Source organism: Peromyscus leucopus, chromosome 5 (assembly GCF_004664715.2).
Source record: "Peromyscus leucopus breed LL Stock chromosome 5, UCI_PerLeu_2.1, whole genome shotgun sequence".
NCBI lineage: Eukaryota > Metazoa > Chordata > Mammalia > Rodentia > Cricetidae > Peromyscus > Peromyscus leucopus.
In genome coordinates this window covers 107,234,027-107,254,154 of record NC_051067.1, presented here as the reverse complement: position 1 = coordinate 107,254,154, position 20,128 = coordinate 107,234,027, and the positions used below count along the sequence as shown (strand labels likewise).

The 20,128-nt window shown below is 48.6% G+C and overlaps 1 protein-coding gene across 6 annotated transcripts; it reads left to right on the top strand.

Annotated features, from left to right (window-relative positions):
- The first annotated feature begins 4,399 nt into the window (after positions 1–4,399).
- Zdhhc1 (zinc finger DHHC-type containing 1) lies at positions 4,400–19,945 on the top strand. 6 transcript variants are annotated; one of them, XM_028854276.2, is made up of 12 exons: positions 4,400–4,437; positions 6,421–6,467; positions 8,086–8,328; positions 13,243–13,418; positions 15,140–15,241; positions 15,567–15,691; positions 15,775–15,933; positions 16,179–16,291; positions 18,797–18,876; positions 19,062–19,158; positions 19,293–19,371; positions 19,478–19,945. In XM_028854276.2, the coding sequence occupies exons 3-12, from the start codon at positions 8,086–8,088 to the stop codon at positions 19,759–19,761; spliced, it is 1,458 nt and encodes a 485-aa protein (XP_028710109.1). In that variant the 5' UTR covers positions 4,400–4,437; positions 6,421–6,467; the 3' UTR covers positions 19,762–19,945. The 6 variants fall into 6 exon arrangements, with proteins under 6 accessions (XP_028710109.1, XP_028710108.1, XP_028710111.1 ...); XM_028854275.2 differs by having other exon boundaries at positions 18,794–18,876; XM_028854278.2 differs by lacking the exon at positions 15,775–15,933 and having other exon boundaries at positions 18,794–18,876.
- Positions 19,946–20,128: the final 183 nt, after the last annotated feature.

Sequence of the window (20,128 nt, the reverse complement as noted above, 5' to 3'; positions counted from 1 at the left end):
ATGCACCTTCTACTTGGGGGGTAAAAAAAACCTCATTGTCACAGGTCTGTTACAGGAATAGTTAGTGTCACAGGTCTGTTACTGGAGTGGTTAGTGTCACAGGTCTGTTACTCCAGTAGTTAGTGAAGTTAGATGCTGTCACTGAATTATTCACTGATTTTTTTTCAGAGTCCCCTTCCAGCATCTGTTCTGAGAAATTGCTAACCACTTTAAAATGGGCCGGAAAGATGGCCCAGTGGGTAAAGGCACTTGCTGCCAAGCCTGACAATCTGAGTTTGAACTCCAAGACCCACATGGTGGAAAGAGAGAGTATACTCCTCTATTAAGATCAATTCACATGAGTCTATTTAATAGGTAATAGGGATTTATTAAGATATAAATATAGGAAATACATTCACTAATACAGAACAGAGTAGACAGTTGAACTTGTCCTGATCTGACCAGGAGTAAATCTACCTGGCAGGCAGGAGCAGGGAGAAGGGGCATGTGACCCTTCTCCCTCTCCTTTTAAGAGGTCATGTACAATGGCAGGAAGTACCACCTCCTTTGGGCCTTATAGCTCAAGGTCATGGGCAGAGCAGATATCACTACATTTCCCCTTTTTGTCTAAATAAGAAGGTTCTAAACTTAATACAAACTATATTCAATAAAAATGATTATCAAGTATTGTCAAGGAAAAACAAAGAGTAATAACATAAACAAAAAATAGAACTACAACCAACAATAACAACATCAAACAAGAAAGACATGCTAAATATCCAGAAATGTCCAGATCAGAGGTAAATGGCATATTACTGAGATTACTCCAATAGCTGTATATCCTGAAAATTCTGACTCTAGTACTAATGTTTTCTAGCTAAGATATGAGAAGATTGTAACTGTAACTATCTAGTCTTCAACTCCATCAAAGACCTGAGAAGGAACATAATAATACCTGAGAAAATGGAAAATGCAAGCAAGCAATTTCTGAAATTCTTTCAAGAACAGACAAAAACAGCTGGCAGCCTGGATAGTCACCTAAAGTTTCCCAGCATTGCTGGGGCGTCCAATTTGGCTACAGACCTAGAATATCTGACAGACGATTTTAAGAAGCAGGAATTTTGAAAGACCATCTTACCCTGTCTTGGCAGAGTTCAGTAGTCACTTTTCCTTGTGTCCTGCTTGTCCCTAAAGCACAGAGTTCATACTGTCACCAGTAGAGGCAAGGGCAGTTCTTTGCCTAGTAGGCCATTATGGGCCAAGAAGAAGACAAACTTCCAAACAGAAATGTCTAGAAGCCCAATATTCTCTCAGGATAAGTTAGGTGCAGCCAGGAGCAATTGTGTCTCACGTCAACAGAATTCTAAGTTATCAAAACTTTTAAATGCCATATTCTCTAGGTCTGTGAAGTGTTTGAAGATTACCTATCCATCTGACATATGTTTCTGTAAATCTGGGGAATCTAACATAACTATAGAAATGACAAGCATGGGTGACTATAGTTCTGTAAGTCGTATCTACCTAAATAACCTAAGGACTAAGGCTTCACATTATCAAGGTAAACAGTCTATAAGCAGATGTACTGTATAAGGACAATGACCTCAAAATTGTGGTAGTACACAAAATATCTTAAGTGGAGGTAGAAATGTCCATATGCAATATGACAACAATGTCCTTAACATGTATCAATATACAAAATATCCTAAACAGAGGTAGAACATACGTACAGTATGACAAGTATAATATTACATTTGTATCAATATACAAAATATTTCAAACAGGAGTAGGAATATGTTTACAATACAACAAATATAGTTTTGTATTTATATCAATATACAAATTATCTTAAATAGGAATATAAGAATAGTTTACATTTGTATCAATATACAAGAATCAATATCAGTGCAAATTATCCAAGACTGGTAGTTTGCTAAATCAGTTTACTAGTAGATACAATAATCTACCTTAATATACTCTACCTATCCATTTTCATTTTTCTTTTTATAAAGGAGAATACTGAGTCTAAATTTTATTGTTCCACCCCAACCTTGTAACCATCTATCCATAACCCTGAGAAAAATGAAACCTTTAGGAAGTAATTTCTTAGAATTGCTTCCTGCTGTTTAGGGGTGACGATATCTCTGTGGGGTCCTGTAAGAAAGCTTAAATAGTTAGATCTCAATAGGTTAGCTGTAGAGTCTGTAGCCAGTCTCAGAGTAGTGGATAAGATTGTCTGAGATTCTGGCTAGAAGTGTACTATGATGGACCATCTCATCTTACAACTGCTGTGAAGAGTTTGCAGTCCAAACATGATCACTGAGTAATGTTCTTAGGTACAATGACATCTTTCTGGACAAGTAGAGTCATTGCTGTGGGGCCCCATCTTCCTTCTAGAGACTTCAGAGATTGCTATTGGAAAGACTTATTTTCACTGTGGAAAACTTGAACATTATTAATATCAAAATGGATTTACGTTGGATGGAGAAGGGATTCCCAGAAAGCAAGGACAAGCATGGAAAAAAATAGCATCTTGATAACAGTGGTTCATAGATTATTGGTTTTCTTCTGTCTCACACCAGTCAGCTCTTTGGATATGAGACAGACTCTTCTGATTTTTCTTTTAACGATATGCTTGGGTTTAGAGAAGGAGAGAGCCACATTCCAGCTTCAAAGTCAGCTTGATTTATAATGAATCAGGACCACAACTATTCTAGAATTGAAGAGATATTGATGTTAGGCGGTGAGATATTACCTTGTAAAGTATATTGGTACCAGTACATCCTTCCTTTATGTGGTAGACATCTAGGTGCTTATTTAGCATATCCTTTAAAGTTTGATTAGATCTTTCTATGACTGCTTGGCCTGTGGGATTGTGTGGTATACCTGTAACATGCTTTATATTGTAATAAGCAAAAACTGTCTCATTTTATTTGAGACATATGCTGGAGCATTTCAGTTTTAATTTGTACAGGTATTCCAATGATGGCCATAACGTCTAAGAGGTGTGTAATCACAGAATCGGCCTTTTCACTCCTCCAAGTAGTACACGCATGCGGCATGAACACGTTTAAAAGAAAAAAGACTTCAAAACAGATCTGTGCTTTCAGAGTGCAGCTTTACAGGAGGCAGGGGAGGGTTATCTAGTTGGGATTTTGAAGATACTGGCTGTATGCTACCCATGTAAACATTTAAGTATATGTGGAGAACATGCTTAAGAATCCACTATGGGATTGGAGTTGGTAAAATGCTTGTCTTGTGAGCATGAGGCCTGAGTTGGATCCCCAGAATCCTTGGGAAAAGCCAGGCATGGTGGCTTGTGTTTATAATCCCAGCACTGGGGAGGGAGAGCCAGGACTCACTGGCTAGCCAGCTTCATCTACTTGTTGAACTCCAAGCCAATGAGAGATCCTGTTTCAAGTAGGGCGGGGAAGATAGACTGTGGCTGGAGAGATGGCTCAGTGGTTAAGAGCATTGGCTACTCTTCCAAAGGACCCGAGTTCATTTCCCATCACCTACATGGTGGCTTACACCTGTAACTTCATTCCAGACAACCCTATGTCTTCGTTTGGCCTCCATGGACATACATGTAGGCAAAATGCTCATAAATATAAAATAAATGCTTTTTTAAAAAAGATATATTTATTACGTATACAGAAGAGGGTGCCAAATCTCATTACAGATGGTTGTGAGCCACCATGTGGGTACTGGGAATTGAACTCAGGACTTCTGGAAGAGCAGTCGGTGCTCTTAACCGCTGAGCCATCTCTCCAGCCAATAAATGCTTTTTAAATTATTATGTTATTTTTTCTGTCTATAGGTGTTTTGCTTACATGCATGTCTGTGTACCATGTGCATGCCTGGTGCCCCTGGAGTCTAGAAGAGGGTGTCAGATCCCCTGGAAGTGGAGATATGGCTCACTAGCTGCTCTTCCAGAGGATCCAGGCTCAGTTGGCAGCATCCACAGGGTGACTCCTGGCTCTAGTTCCCCCGTTTGAAAGGGTGGACTGTGGCAGGAGAGATGGTTCAGTGGCGAAGAGCACTTGGGTGCTTTGGTTCCCATCCCCCACACCAAATGTCTCATAACTACCTGCAGCTCCAGTTCCAGGGATCTGATGACCTCTCCTGGACTCTGGGAACCTGTGCTCCTGCGCATGTGCACACACGCATGTTGTAAATAAATAAGCAAGTAAGCATCCAAGGGTGGATGACACCTAAGCAGTGATACCAAGGTTATCCTCCTGCCTCCACACTCATACCCAGGCACACCCACTCACATGTGCACTCACATAGACACGAACACGTAGTAGATATGGATACGTATACACACAGAAGAGTCTATTATGATGTGGAGTATTTCATGCTCACTTTTTCCTTTGCAGCTGGGTGTGGTGGCACATGCCTGTAATCCCAACACTCAGAAGGAGGAGGCAGGTCATCGAGAGCAGCTATGGCTACATAGTAAGTACAAGCTTGCCTCAAAACAACGTTTTACTCTTTTCCTATTATTGATAGTTTTGAATGTTAGATATTTTTCTCCCTTAAAGGATCAAAAGGTATCAAAATATATGTCTATGGCCAGGCAGTAGTGGCACACACCTTTAATCCCATCACTCGGGAGGCAGAGGCAGGCAGATCTCTGTGAGTTCGAGGCCAGTCTGGGCTACAGAGTAAGTTCCAGGAAAGGCGCAAAGCTACACAGGGAAACCCTGTCTCGAAAAACCAAAAAAATAAAATAAAATAATAATAATAATAATAAATAAAAAATAAATAATTAAGTAAAGGTATGATTGTGAGTAAAAAAATAAATAAGGGTGAGAAATCAGATATTGGCCATTTCTCCATTGCATGTGTGAATTTCTTTTTGTGAGACATGGTCTCACTGTATATCCCTGGCTACCCTGGAACTCACCAGGTAGGCCAGACTGGCCTTGAACTCACAGAGGTCCATCTGCCTCTGCCTCCCCAGTGCTGGGATTAAAGGTGTGCACCACACCTCTCATGTCTATGGATATTGAATATACAAAGATATAAAGTATTAATGCAAGTCAAAATATTCTGGTCAACACATTTTGGCAGTTCAGCTTTATAACAATTATGGATAAGCCTGCTAAATTCTGGGTAATAGTGTTTAGAATTAAAAATACAGATTTCTTTCTGAGGGCAACTAAATGGTTTTTCCTATCATTTTTATCATATGGTGGATTACAATCACTATATTTTTCTGAGTTTTCCTACATGCAAGTGTGTGTGTGTGTGTGTGTGTGTGTGTGTGTGTGTGCGCGCGCGCGCGCATGTGTGCATCTGTGGACTAAATCTAGGGCTTCCCATATGCTAGACAAGTCCTTTATCACTGAACTACACCTGCAGCCTGCAAGTCTGTGTTTTATTATGTCTGTTTTCTTGTTCCTGTGGCAACCTCAACCAGTCTCTCAATTTGGACATAGACCTTGTAGGATCAGACACAGTAGCCGCAGCTAGGGGTAGGAGATAGGAACAAACCAGAGATCTATTTGAGGTAATTACATTTGCCATGTAGTGAGCCTTTACTTGTAGGATTTGCCTACGGTATCACTGAGCTATGTATCTTAGGGGGCATCCACACCCCACTTTTCAGAGGAGGAAATCTAGTCCTCTCAGCTAGTAAGTGCAAAGCCAAACCTAGGCCCGTTTCTTCCAAAGCCAGGGATCTCCTATCCCGTGTACTTCTTACTAAAGACTTGACCCAAGTCTGAAGAAAACTGAGGTCACTCCATTTAGCTTTGAGATGAGAACATCCAGAGATGACTTTAGGAGGGCTGAGAGAAAATGGCTTTGAGTGAATGTCCAGTAGTCAGGGTGACAGCTAGTCGGCAGAGGAGGTGGGGTGGAGGATCTGTCACTGAGTCACGCCATGGCCATGCGGAAGGGGTGAGAGAGGACTGAAGCCAGAGTAGAGTGGGCCACCTGGCCTTGTTCGAGAAAGGTGTAGACAGCCCCGCTGACTGAGTCGGTTAAGAGTGGAAGAGCCATTCCTTTGGCCAGCAACCAAGAGTGCTTCACGCTTCCAAGTCTCTTGGTGCTGAAGCTCAGGGTACAGGGATTTGAAAGGCAAAACCCACAATGTTAGGTAGGGTCAGAGTAACCTGGCAACATTTGTTTAGGCAGAACATAGAAGTTACTTCAGACACAGCACAACAATTAATTTGACTTACACCTTCGATTATTTTAGTTTAAGTTGTACAAACATTAGTTATTTTGGTTAATACATCTGGACTGTGGCCAGGGTCATGGAAACCCCAAGTGTATTGCCAAGGCAGATGTGACTGTTGGGGGTAGATGGCTGAGAACTGTCTAAGCAGCCACAAAATGGAGTCAGACAAACTGGTGTTACGGTAGTCACTGCAGCCTTGGTTGGCCAGGATCATACATCATTTACCTTATACATATTTGCCTTGATTGCAGATGTTTTCAAGTCCTCGAGCATTCACTGAGCATCTACTATATACAAGGTATGGCTCCTGATCCTTGGGGGAGGGGACATGGGGACCAGAGGTGAATGAATTACAGCATGTTCACTGTCTTTGAGGGGTGCTAGTGTAGAGTGGCAGAGTACTCCAAATTGCAGTCCCAGTCCCAGTCAGGACTCAGCCCAGGGCCTCTGACTCTGCTTGGACCCCATGGAAATCTTGCTGCATCCGGATGCTTGTGGTGGGCGGGGATGATCCAGTTACATTTGTGGTCCGTGAAGTCAGTTACTCCAGGTAGACGTGCTGAGGTACTGAGGTGCCTTCTTGCTTAGTCAGTTTATTCTCTGCTTGTGCAGAGCTGCAATGACAGTACCTGACAGAAACTACCCAAGGACGCAGAGTTATGTCTCACTGTTTCCGAGGGTCCCAGCCCATCGTGGTGGAGTAGCTCTTTTCCTGGAAGCTGTTTACATCATAGCAGACCAGGCAGTAGAGAGCAAGGCAGGAGGTAGGCAGGGATACATCCATAAACCCATCCCCAGTGACCCATCTCCCTTAATTAGGTCCTACCTCCCAGAGTTTCCAGAAGCTTCCCCAAAACAGCACCTCTAGCTAGGAGTCAGTGTGAGGGAAACTGCAGATTCAAACCACACTGGAGATTGCTGACCTGTGGTATGGACTCCTGAAAGGTGTGTCTAGCTGCCTGGGGTCTGCTGCCAGCTCCTGGCCTTCCCACCAAGAGCTCAGAACTGGCCTGTTTGCCCAGGTGTGACATTGTCTGCTTGGGTTGTCAGCCCAGCAGATACGGATGGGCAGGGCTCTTCCTCCTGAAAGCACAAGCTGGTCCTACTGTTCTTACTGCCTTGGGCAGCAACTGGGCTGTAGCAAGGAGGCCAGTGAAGGGGGTTGCTGCCATCTGGTGGTCTGGCTCTGGCCAAGGCTTGACCTTTTTGGAGTTCTCTCAGTAACCTTTACCCTTCTGGTAAATCTATACACCAGGCCCAGGTTGACTGGGAGAAACATGGTCATTTATTCTGCTAGAAGGAATCAAAGAAGAATCCTCCCTCCTCAGCCAAGAAACCATAGAGAACCCCTCTGAAGCACAGGGGAGAAGTTCTTGGTCCCTGATCCTAAGGGGATTATGTGTCTGCTAAGCAGCTGAGGCCAGATCTCCTTTCTGAACACCCCCACTGCCTGTTTCCCTTAGCAAAGGATAAGGGGGGCCCTCTCTGACACTTGATTTGGATCTCAGGACGGAGGTGACTAATCCTAACAGAATCAGCATGTGTTCTCATCGTTCTGGCCCCAGCCTGATATTGTTACCAGATGAGAACATGTCTTATTGAGTTTCACTCTTATGGCTGTGGAGACAGAGCACTTTGAGTAATGGGCAGCCACACTGTGTCCTGAATAACTCTGGACCCTCCTCCCTTGTCCTGGCCAGGCTGGGGTCAGAGTCTGTTCTTGAGTTTTAGGACAGTACTTTATTACCACCCCACCCCCAACTGCATATGTCTATTAGGCTAGGACCCCAGGTTCCCCTGCAGAATGTACAGCCCCTGCTGGTCCCTACCCTCCTGCTCAATCCTGGCTGCAGCCAGGGCCCTGTGTTCCCACTGGGCCTTTTTGGACTTAATGCTCTCTACTCTTCCCTCTGGAGATGAACATCTGCAACAAGCCCTCCAACAAGACAGCCCCTGAGAAGAGTGTGTGGACAGCGCCTTCCCAGGACAGCGGCCCTTCCCCAGAAGCGCAGGGCCAGCGGTCTCGCCGGAATGGATGGAGCTGGCCTCCTCATCCACTCCAGATCGTGGCCTGGCTGCTCTACCTCTTCTTCGCAGTGATTGGCTTTGGGGTTCTTGTTCCCCTCCTGCCTCACCCCTGGGTGCCTGCTGGCTATGCTGTATCCTTGGACTATATGGGACTGGAAAAGTTGGGGAGATGGATAGAGAAGAAGGCAGAAGTCTGAAGCTGGCTCAGGGTCTTAGGGAGCACATGGTGGTGTAGAGTAGGGTTGACTTGGTTGATTTTCTGCCAGGCTTGACCCTTCCTCTGATAAAAGTGAATGGACAGCCCTAAAATTCTTCAGAACCCATAAATGCCAGAGAAGATCTGACAAAGATTCCTAAAGCATCTTCCGGCTGATTATGCCTGAGCTAAAGAAGGGCAAATCAGGGGATGGGATTATAGCTCAGTTGGTAGAGTATTTGCCCCGAATGTGCAAAGTCCTGGGTTCGATCCTCATTTGGAACAGCAAGTTAGGGAGCAATTATTTCACTTGTGAAGGAATTTGTCACGGTATAGTTTTCCCACATAGTAAGTTTCTTGGTACATTTAAAATGTGGTTTTATTTATAGACATTATTTTGCTATGCCTAGGAATATTTGCACACTTATTGATATTAGGATGAGGGTGTTTACGCCAAAAGGGGACATAGAAATGCCCTGCAAACTCCTAGGAACAGTGACAGACACTCACTTGTTGAGCCTTATGGTCTGGCTGTCCTAGCCCTGGTCACAGCCCCCAAGGACAGCAAACAGGGCTGGGTGTAGGGTGCGTAGGCCTCTGTGTGCCCCTCTTCAGAGAGTTCCTCTTCCTGTCTGCTGGCACCAGCCTCCTAAAGAGGATTTCTGAGAGGGGGGTAGGGACAAGCTGGAGAGCACATGCCAGCAGGGCTTGGTCTCAGCTCAGCCCCCTCTGGGCTGTGCTCATCAGAGCAGCTCCTCCAGCTCTCTGGTCCACAGGAGGGGTTCTGTTTACTTCTGAGGGCTTATTAGAAAGTGTGTGAACATAAAGGCGTTGGCTGTTAGTGGAAGTGTGCTTTCCTGGGGGACCCTGGAGCCCTGGGCCGCTGAGTGCCAAAGGCAGTGGGGTAGAGGGCGTCTGGAGAAGACTGTCACCCTCAGTGACACTGGGGCTTCCTGGTTCACAGGAGCCCAAGGCCAGATCAACAGCTGGGTGAGTGAATAGGAAATGACGTTCTTAAGATGACCATGGGCCTTGGTGTGGTTAGGTGGAGTACTTCATGGGACATTCTCCTGCGGTCTGCAATAGCTCCATCCCTGACTCGGGCACCTGGCTCGGAGTGAGGAGGATCAGAGCAAGAAACAGTAAACAAAAGTGGCATTTAGTGAGCACTTACATGTGCTGCACACTTGGCAGGGATGTTCTTCTCTGGTCCTTAGGACGATCCTGTAAGGAAGGTATCCCCACTAATGAAGTGTGTCGGTTACGTTTTTTGTTTTTGACGCAGTGATAGAAAAGTGTCTGGCGTGGTCACGCTTAATCAGCATCGGACAGCCAGCGATCGTATTAGCATTCTGTGACCAAAAGCAAGTGATAGAAGAAAGAGTCTGTTCTAGCTTACGGTTCCAGAGGGTTGACAATGTTCATAATGTGGGAAAGGCATGGCAGGAGGCAGGAAGCCATGCACATCTCAAGTGCACACAGGAAGAGAGAGTGAGCAGGAAGCAGATCCAGGCTATGAACTCTCAAACCCTGCCCCCCAATAATGTGCTTCTCCAGCAAGGCTGCACCTCATAAAGGCTCTATAACCTCTGCAACATTGCCACTAGTCGGTGACCAAGTGTTTAAATACATGAGCGTATGGGGGACATGTCTCATTCAAGACCATTATATTAAGAAAGAGGCTCAGACGGGATAGTGACTTTTTCAGATCACACAGCTAGTACCCAGTGAGGCCAGAGGGCTACTAAGACTGAGCAACTGGAATGATTTGAGGCTTTGAATTACTTTATATTCTCTCTATCTTCTTTGAGCCACATGGAAGCTCCCAGAGCCACCTAGTCTGGCAGCCTGACCAAGGCTATATGGTTCCATCAAAATTTGCTTCCATTAACGCAAGCTCTCAGGGCCTCTGAGGAATGAAGTGGGTACCAGGTCCCCACTGTGGGCCCAGGATGGGCCTGAGCTCCAGGGATACAGAGGTGAGATTTGGGTGCTTAGGGGCCAGGGGGAGGGGAGATTGGTAGGTTGGACACAGTGGTCCCACTCCAGGTAACTGTTGGGAAGGGCTCGGATGGCCCCAGCAGCTCTCCTGCTGCTTGCCGCTGCTCTCCCCGCCTCATTCACACACTCAGCTGGCTCCCCTTTCCTCCACTGCTGATAGGCAGTCAGTCCTCAGGACTGGGGAGTTTACCTCTTTCCTCTTTCCCACCATTCCTTCCCACTGCTCCCTGCCTCTCTAACCTAGATGGCTGTTTAAGTTCCAAGTCAGTCTCCCTGTGCACTCCTACTCCTGGCTACCCGCAGCTGCAGCCAGAGCACTCTGAACTCTCTCACACATACATACACTGCCTCTGCTTCTCCCTCCCTCCCTCCCTCCCTTTCTCCTGGCCATCTTTATCCTGCAGCCAGGGTACTCTTACACACACACACACACACACTGTCTGATAATGTTTCACTAGCTCAAAATCTAGCAGCTTCTTCCTCCTTTAAGAAATGAGGCTTGGGGGCTGGATAGATGGCTCAGAGGTTAAGAGCACAGACCTCTTCCAAAGGTCATGGGTTCAATTCCCAGCAACTACATGGTGGCTCACAACCATCTGTAATGAGATCTGGTGCCCTCTTCTGGCCTGCAGGCATACATGCAGGCAGGACACTGTATACATAATAAATAAATCTTGAAAACAAAAAACAAAAAAAACGAGGCTCAAGGTTCTCATTAGTCTTCCATGGCTTTCTGAATGTGAGGTCTGCCTGTTCAGCTTCCTTTTATTTTCCCTATTTTGACAACAGTAATCTCTTCCTAGAAGCCCTTGCCTTACCAACTGAGTCAGAGGTCAAGAGCTGACAGCCCAATGAGCAAGTCTGGTTGGCAAATTGTGTAAAATTGTACGATGATGAATATAAAAAATGCACAGGTCTTCTACATGTTTTGAAAATCATTTATTTCTTTTAATGTTTAAACACTGAGAGATCTCTGGAACACAGGAAGCCTAGATTATTATTAGTTTTTTTGTTGTTGTTGTTTGTTTTCCCTGAGACAGATTTCTCTGTGTATCACTGGCTGTCTTGGAACCAGCTCTGTAGACCATGCTGGCCTTGAACTCACAAAGATCTGCCTGCTTCTGCCTCCGTACTGGGATCAAAGGCGTGTGCCACCACCATCTGGCAAGCCTAGTTTTTTTTTTTTTTTTTTTTTTTTTTTTTTTCCTTTGAAAGCTCAGAATTTGGCAGCATGGAGGAATTTAAACCCCATTCTTATATGGCAGTCATGAGCTGGGACCCTTGCGTGGCTGACACTCTTGCATGGTTCGGGTATCAGCCTAGTCCTTTTATTCCCTCTGCCTTGCCTTCCAAGGCCCTGTTACACATTCTTTTCCCACATCTCAGCTACGATGACACTTCTTCAGAGAAGTCTCCCTATCTGTCGGACTAGATAAAGTCATCAGTTATAAACGGATGGAACTGACCTGTTATTTGATCAGTATCTGTGCTTTCCATCATGAAGCAGGCTTCTTAGGGCTCAGGACCAACTCTTCCCGTATTCCTTCGTGCCTGGTGCAAAAGGAAGAACTGTGTAAACAGTTGAGTGAATGAAATGGTAGAGAAAGCTCGAAGAGGGCAGGAAGCTAAATGTTTGCCCACAGTGAGCGTCTAGAGTTGGAAGGAGCCAGATCAAGGCGAGCTTTGGCCCTGGGCTAAGGCATGAACTTCAACTAGAGAGCCGGTTAGAGTCACTGTAGGCCTTAATGCAGGGAAGAGCTTAGGTGGAGGCTTTTGAAAGCTCACTCCTGGAACACAGGAAGGGTAGGCTCTGGAGAAGAGTGTGAGGTTCTCCAGTAACCCAGGCAAGAGGTGAAGAGTTAACTCATAGCATTGACCATAAGGATAGAGAGCTCAGTGTTAAGCACAGATTTGGCTCTTTCAGCTGTGGTATAACACATTCTGGAAGAGCCCAGCTCATACAGACAGAGGAATTTGGCTCCTGAGTGAGATAAGAGGGCTGTTGGGCAGCTGCCTAAAGGATGAATAATGGTTAGATCCTGAGTGATGAAGGGATGGTACCCGCCTGGCTAGTAAGAGGACAAAGAATGCTCATGGATGAGTAGGTAGAGGGAAGAAAAGAACTATCTGCCTGGGCAGAACCTCTTGGTGAGCTTGTGTGTAGATGTCACAGCCAGTCGGCAGCACAGGTGGAACCTATTGGTGAGCTTGTGTGTAGATGTCACAGTCAGTCGGCAGCATACTCATTTCCTGTATTTGGCTCAGCAAAGTCATGGGAAAGCCTCATTTTAGTTCCAGGAGTTAGTTACACTGCCCTGGTTGGCACTGAACATGTGAAGCTATCCCAGACACTCAGCTTAGGGTGCCAAGTGCCAGGACTTGAGGTGGGGGAGGCAGCAATTAGATCAGTCCTGTCTGAAAGTGGTTCTCCGCCTGGCCTAGCTATTGAAAGGGGGAGCTGCTTCCATCTCGGAAGTTGCTTCCTATAAAATAAGGAAAACAAGCTCAGAATTTCAGCTTAGGTCTCTGACCTTAGGGGATAATGTCTTTTTCACCTTCTGAAACTGGCTTGTACCAGGCCTGAAATGGTAAGCCTAAGCCCTGTGGCTAGACCCCTTGGAGGCAGTAGCAAGTAGTACTGGCCTTGGGCTCCATTGTCATATGACCCTATTAGGTTGAAGGTTTAGGGGTCTGATGAAGAAATTTGGTAAGGGGCAGGAGAACATAGTACAGGCAGAGTCTCTGTATAAAGGAAACCTGCATGGACAGGGTGAGTCCTCCGTCCAAGAAAGTGGGTGGGGCTCTTGGTTTGCAGAGTACGGACTGAGTCTTTAACCTGCTGGGCTAGTGCATGGGTGCCATCTTTGCTGGCCACCTTGTGGTGCACCTGACTGCTGTCTCCATCGATCCAGCAGATGCCAATGTGCGGGACAAGAGCTATTCTGGGCCCCTGCCTATCTTCAACCGCAGCCAGCATGCACACGTCATTGAAGACCTGCACTGCAACCTGTGCGACGTGGATGTGTGAGTGCATGCGTGTGCGTGAATGTGGGCCATGCGAGTGCCTGGAGGGTCACCAGTTACATCCAGGGTAAATAGGGTCATACCAGGCTTCATGGTTACGCCTCTGAACACTTGTTCTTTCCATAGTTAAGAGTTGTGGTGGAGGGTGGGTATGATGGTGCACACTTTTAATCCCAGCACTTAGAAGGCAAGAGGCAGGCAGATCTCTGTAAGTTCAGGCCAGCCTGGTCTACATAGTGAGTTCCAGGACAGCCAGGGCTACACAGTAAGACCCTGTCTCAAAAACAAGACAAAAAGAGTCTTAGTAGAGCTGGGCATGGTGGTATATACCTGTAATCCCAGCAATTGGGAGGCTGAAGCAGGAGGATTTCAGTGAGCTTGAGTGTAGCCAGGGCTACATAGTAAGTCATAGATTCAAACAAACAAACAAAACAACAAAGAGTCTTGGCAGAGTGTCCTGAGAGTGACTAGAAAAAGGATGAGGAATAGCATTTCCTAGAGCAAAGCCAGGAGCCATGTGGCAGCACACAATCATTTCTAAATGACTCACTCTACTAGTGACATCTTGGTCTCTTAAAAGCACCCAGATAGGGGCAAGAGGGGAGTTAAGGCTTATATGTTCTGTGCTAAGTACTGTGTTCTTTAACAAAAGAGCCAGGACCTACTGCTCAGAAAGCTGGAGGTGTCCAGAAGTCACTAAGATACTGAGCAGCAGAGTCAAGGCCACATTAGCTGCGTAACCCTCCCACCCCTAACCCCACCCCCATCTCCTTTACTCAGTTACCCACGAGGGGTCTGAGGCCAGAGAGGCCAAGTGGCTTGCTTCATGTCCTACTGCTATCGAGGAGAGGAGACAATGTGGAACACCCGTGCTCCTTTGGCAAATCACAGTACCTCTCTAGGACTCTTCCCTACATCACTGGAGCTTCGAAATCTCCAGACTCAGGGATGGGTTGACTTGGGATCTGGAGGCCTACAGTAGCCTGTTGGAAGGGTCTGTCTACAGGAACCAGAGGCCTGTTGTCATTCCCTAAGCAGCAGCTAGCACATGTTCTGAGTGGCTCTGGCAGTTGATTTCCATGAATAAGGCAGGGAGATCATGCGCTCCTCTCCCATACTCATTTGGGTCTTCCGTGATGCCTCCGGGGGAGACCCCACTTGTAGCCTAATGTGGCCTTCTCTCACGGGTCCCTCGCCCATGAGCTTCCTTAATGCCCCTAGTTGACAGTGAACACCTCTTCTTTTGGCTCCTTCAGTTAGCCCACACAGGCCTTCTGGAAGAGTGCCAGAAAAACTCCCGTAGGATGACAAGGAAAGTGACCCCAAACTGGAGCTGTTAGAAGTGCAATTAAGGCACCAGTTGGGCAGCTATGCATTCTGCCTCAGGTCCCACACCTGCATCTTGTGTGTGGTCTGGCACAGAGGTCCTTGCTTGGAAGAACGCCTCTTTTTCCTTCTCATGTGAACTTTACGTAGTTGTGTAGTTTAAGAGTGGGACCCCACAAAGCACCCCCTTCCCTGTACTGTCTGGTTCTCAGAACCTTCTCCAGGGGTCCCACCCTGTGTTTCCGCCAGAGGGCGCGTGTGCTCCTCTCTGCAGTGATCCCGGAGGGGCGGAGGTGCTTGTGGGTAATTTGGAACCAGGCCTGACTCAGGTCGCTACACCTGCCAAGGTGGGCTGGGCTGGCCGACCGCGAGGTGCCTTCCCTAACCCTCCGCAGGAGTGCGCGATCCAAACACTGCAGCGCCTGTAACAAGTGCGTATGCGGCTTCGACCATCATTGCAAATGGCTCAACAACTGCGTGGGCGAGAGGAACTACCGGTGAGAGTCACCTGGGATCTGGGGGTTCAGGTCATCTGAGTCTGGGCTCTGTGGAAGACTGCTTGTAACGCAGCACACAGGCATGGGTAGGGTGTGCGCATGCTGGGAAGGTGATGTTTGGGATGGATGAGGGTGGCTTTGGAGTCTTCCATCCCATTGGTCCAGACAAAGATGGGGAGCCTGGTAACTGGTTGCCTGTCTTCAGGCTCTATGACTTTGACTTCTGAGTAGTTGGGGCTTTGAGGTCAGGAGCCTGGCTTCTGGGCTTCTGACCCTTACCAGGCTAGAGCTCCTGAGTGCTGACCAGTGCCCATGGCTGGGCCAGCCTCTTTCTACACAGTGTGGCATCTGCTTTATTGGGTGTTCTGCTCCTGGTGCTGGTGGCCACGTATGTCTTCGTGGAGTTCTTTGTCAACCCCATGCGGCTTCGTACCAACCAACACTTTGAAGGTCGGTGTGGGTTCTTGACACAGACATCTTTTAATCAATGCACCCCGACCCCTGGCTAAGCACAGACTGCCTATGCCTTGCAGTCTTGAAGAATCACACAGATGTGTGGTTTGTGTTCTTGCCTGCTGCCCCTGTGGAGACCCAGGCTCCTGCCATCCTGGCCCTGGCTGCCCTCCTCATCCTTCTAGGCCTGCTTTCTACAGCCCTGCTTGGCCACCTGCTCTGCTTCCACATTTATTTAAGTAAGTGCCTCCTCCAAGCTCGCAGTGAAGGGGATGGAATCTTGACTGCAGGGAGGTGCCTTTTGGGGCTGTAGAGCCTTGAAGTCATGGACCTTACCAGTGTTGGTTCTTTGTGGTAGGCCTGGTTTTGCTCCACTGCTTAGTATATATGTGGATAGGGATTTGAACCTAGTGCTGGCTGCCCTCCCTCCTGAGTTCCAGGGCCACCTGTCCACTACTGACTCCTCTCTTCCCACACCCACCAGTGTGGCACAAGCTTACCACCTATGAGTACATCGTACAGCACCGCCCAGCTCAGGAAGCAAAGGAGACCCACAAGGAGCTTGAGTCATGCCCCCGCAAGATGCGGCCCCTACAGGTATAGAGGTGGTCCAGAGGCCTGGACTGAGTGTGTGTGTGTGTGTGTGTGTGTGTGTGTGTGTGTCTGTGTGTCTGTCTGTGTGTGGTGGGGAGTGGGCTGTGCAGCAAGAGCCATTGAGGAGACCATGTAAGGAAAGAAAGCCTAGAACAGCAGGTCGAGTGGGCCCTGGGGAAGCAGGACCCAGCCGTGCTGGGCCCATGGACACTAACACAGCCAAAAGGAGACCCATGTTTCTGCAGGCCCACTGTACCTTCCTGTGCAGGCACCAGCGTGTGGTAGAGGAAGCCGAGCACCGGTTGTTAACTGGCAGTTAGGCTGTAATCATCAGTTCCCTTCATCTATAATCTTGACTTCTTAGATCTTATCCCATTTTAGTTTTAGAATAGGGGCAGCTGTTACCAGTCCGTGTTGAAGATGGGCACATTGAAAGTCCAGAAAGGTTAAACAGAAGCCCAGTCTGAGAAGAGTTAAGGGCTCCACATATCGAGAACAAAGCAGGAACCCTGCAATCTAGGCCCTGGCCTGGCCTGGCCAGCCCAGCTGCTGACCAGCCTATCTCCATTCCCACGCCCCCTGGCTTCCTGAGGTCAGCAGCTGGGGATGGAGGTGGTCCAGTCCTCAAAGCCCCTAGGGACTGTAAAGGCAGGGGGCCCAGGCAGACTTTGCTGGGAAGGCTGAACCTTGGATCCCAAATCCTCATGGCAACTGGATACAAACACAGGCTGGTGGGCGGGTTGGAAAAGGACCCTGCCTCTCCTTTTCTCATCTCCAGGGCTTGAACCCCGCCTGTGGGCCAGGCTGAGGAGTGCTAGCAACTGGTAGAGAACCCCATCACACTGTCTATCACAACCTGCCCTGGTGCTGGGCTCTGAGCTGTGCAGACAGTGGCAGCCGTCCGACCTAGAGTATCAGTAGAGTAAGTGGGCAAGACTTGCTGGGTGCCCAGACTCCAGAGCCTGCACCTTTTGGGCCCAGTTGTGGTAACAGCAAAGACGTTTAATCCAATTCTGTTTGTCTCCAGCTAACTTGAGGGGAAACCTACTCCATAGGAGCCAGGTGCTTGTTCTCTTTTACACAAGAGAGAACACTGTGGCTGAGAGGTTCCAAAGTGCCGTTCAGGAATGTGCAAATGTTTGAAGGTTTCTGAGGAAGGAACCTGAGGATCAGTTCGGAGCAGAGGAGGGAAGTGAGTGGGCTCCTCCTGGTGATAGTCACAGACTTCCTTTCAGCTGGTTGGAGCCTGACTTCTAGCCTATCCTGGATACTAGGGGATCCAAAGCAGCCTTTGCCCACCCCTGCTGGGTGCTGTGGGGTGTTGAGTTCTTACTAAAGGAGGAGAAAGGTGTGAGGAAAATGACCTTAAGGCTCTAGTACCTGGGACTCGCTTCTGACCCCTGTGCTGCTCTGCGTGGGCAGGTATCCCCATATCCTCCCCATATCCTCCCCAACGGGTCATCTTGGGCAAAGTTTGAGCATGGGGCTTATCTTCGGCCTCAGCCTTTGCATCTGTGCAGTCAGCCAGTGGTGGCTAGTCCCTAAAACTCTCAGGGACCCGGCAGGCAGCCTCCCCACCCCCACGCAGCAGGAATTTGGGAGGGGCCCCTCTCTAGAGCCGTTGCCCCCAAAACATAGGCTTGTTTTAGAGACGGCTTTCTGTTACAGTGTCGTCTCTGCCTTAGTCAGGACGCCTCTGTCGCCATGGAAACGACTGCCTAGTAGGCGACAGCTGTCTGGGTGCTCCCTCCAGCTCACTGGCCCCGCCCTTTGCCCTCTGCCCCACGCCCTTCCTGAGCTAGCTTTTCCCGGTCTTTTATTTCTTCACCTGCAGTTCTCTCGGCAAAGCATCTGGCATGCCGTGGGGCCGGCCTCGTCACTCCCAGCCCTTTGATTCAAGGTCACTTGTACTGCCATGAAGTTCTCTTTGTATGGACCAAGATTCGGGGCTGTAGTACTATTTCTTCACCTGTTCCCTCCCCTTTGGGGAATTGAGACAACAAGGATTGCACCCACATCCTCCTTTCCAGCAGCCAGAATGACCCCTTAGTGTCCACAGCCTGGAGCACACAAACTGCTGGCCTGTGAAGCCTTTGTGGTCTCCTGGCCACTGAACAAGTTAGCTAGTGCCTGGAGCCCTGAGGAGGAGCCAGGAGCAGGTGAGGGCCTTTCTTGAGTGTCTTGTCCCTAAGAACCTCTTGGCTATGCTCCCCCAGTCTGGGCATACTGGACCTAAAGGCCTTCAGCCTTCCTCAAGTAGAACAGCTGGAGTTTGACTAGATGAAGTGAGTCTTTGTGGTGAGGTAAGATCTAGAAATAGTGTTGGAAACCTTGCCCTGCAGAAGGGCTTTCCCAGCACATCTGAGAACCAGGAAGACAGCCCAGGACCCCTTAGAACATGAGGCCACCAAGCTTCTAGAGAAGTCAGTGACAAGGTGTGTCCAGGGCTTAAGAGGCTGTGGATTCAGACAGCCTCTCAGCATTCCTGACTCCCTCTTTCCCGAGGAGATGGAGTTTTACATGAGGACCTTCAGCCATGTGCGTCCAGAGCCCTCTGGCCAGGCCAGGCCCGCAGCATTAAATGCCAAGTAAGTACCACCTGGCTCTCCCCATGGGGGTGGGAGAAGGGAGGTAGGTCAAAGCATGGGTCTGAGTCCAGCTCAGCAAAATCTTGGATGGGTCAGTGTCTCTCTGTACTGCTAGGAAGGGAACCTCTAGCAGGGAGGGACTCTGGGGGCAGCATCTAGAGCTTGCTCTCTGGCTTTTACTTCAGTCCTTCCCAGTTTCTTGCCACCCAAGGCCAAGTGGAACCACCACTGCCCTCCTCCTCCTCAGACACACTGGCTCTGCCTCCACGGATGCAACCCCAGGTAGGAGGGACTGGGTTTGGACCTCTGCCCAAGAAGAGGGAGATGGAAAAGAAGCCTCCACTCTGATGAGTACCTCTGCTGCTTTTGGCAAAGTGGGTCTGGGGAAGTGGCCCACATTCCCTCTGTCTTTGCAGAAAAAGAGGAAGCGGCGTGTGTATCGATTGCCGAGGTCTGGGGTCTTGGACCGGGAGCTCCCGCTGCCCAGGTTACGAGGTGAGCACCAAACACCTCTGCTTGGATCCTATTGGGTTAGTTCGGGGAGGGGGGTTTAAAGCCATGGCTGCAGCCCTTGTCTCAACCAAAATTCCTCATTGTGCAGAGACTGGGACCCCTGGCCACCACTCCAGCTCTTCATCGGATTCCACCAATGCCAGTCCGGTGCATGCGGCTGGCTCTGCAGGCGCTTACTACTCAGCATCAGCCGAGTCCATGGAAGAGATTCCAGTGGCCCAGACACGCCTGGGCAGTGCTGCGCTGGGCGCCCCAGGAGCCAGGGGCCGAGAGTCTGGGCTTGTGGTACAGACACGCTCGCCGGCCGTTTTTGTGAGCCCGAGCAGCGGCGAGCCCGGGGCACCTGGCGGCGGTGAAGATGGCCTGCCTTAGTGTGAACTAGAGGCAGGAGGGCCGTGTAGGAACGGCCGGCCCGACTCTATGCAACACCCCATCTTCGCCGCACCGAGTGCATTTTAGGGGGCTCAAGGCCGGCGGGATCGGCCTCCCTTGCCCAAGACTCAGCAATATCCGCTCCACCAGCTCTGATGCTCCAATAAACTTTTTTATGCTTTTGCGGGCTTAGTGCTTATTTTCATTATGGAAAAAGCCGTGGGTCTTCTGGAAGCCAGACCGTGACTGTTACTAGCTGGCCTGGGGTGGGTTAAGAAAGGTTGTGGAAGGCTCCGAGGAAAGGATTTTTGTTTTTAATGTTGGGGATCAAACATGGGATCTTCTTCATGTTCAAGCACTACTATTC

Excerpts from the sequence above, each read along its gene's own strand:
- Zdhhc1 (XM_028854275.2), top strand. The coding sequence starts at position 8,086 with ATGAACATCTGCAACAAGCCCTCCAACAAGACAGCCCCTGAGAAGAGT. Across the intron at positions 15,934-16,178 it reads CTGCTTCCACATTTATTTAA|TGTGGCACAAGCTTACCACC; the intron begins GTAAGTGCCTCC and ends CACACCCACCAG. Across the intron at positions 19,159-19,292 it reads CTCCACGGATGCAACCCCAG|AAAAAGAGGAAGCGGCGTGT; the intron begins GTAGGAGGGACT and ends CTGTCTTTGCAG.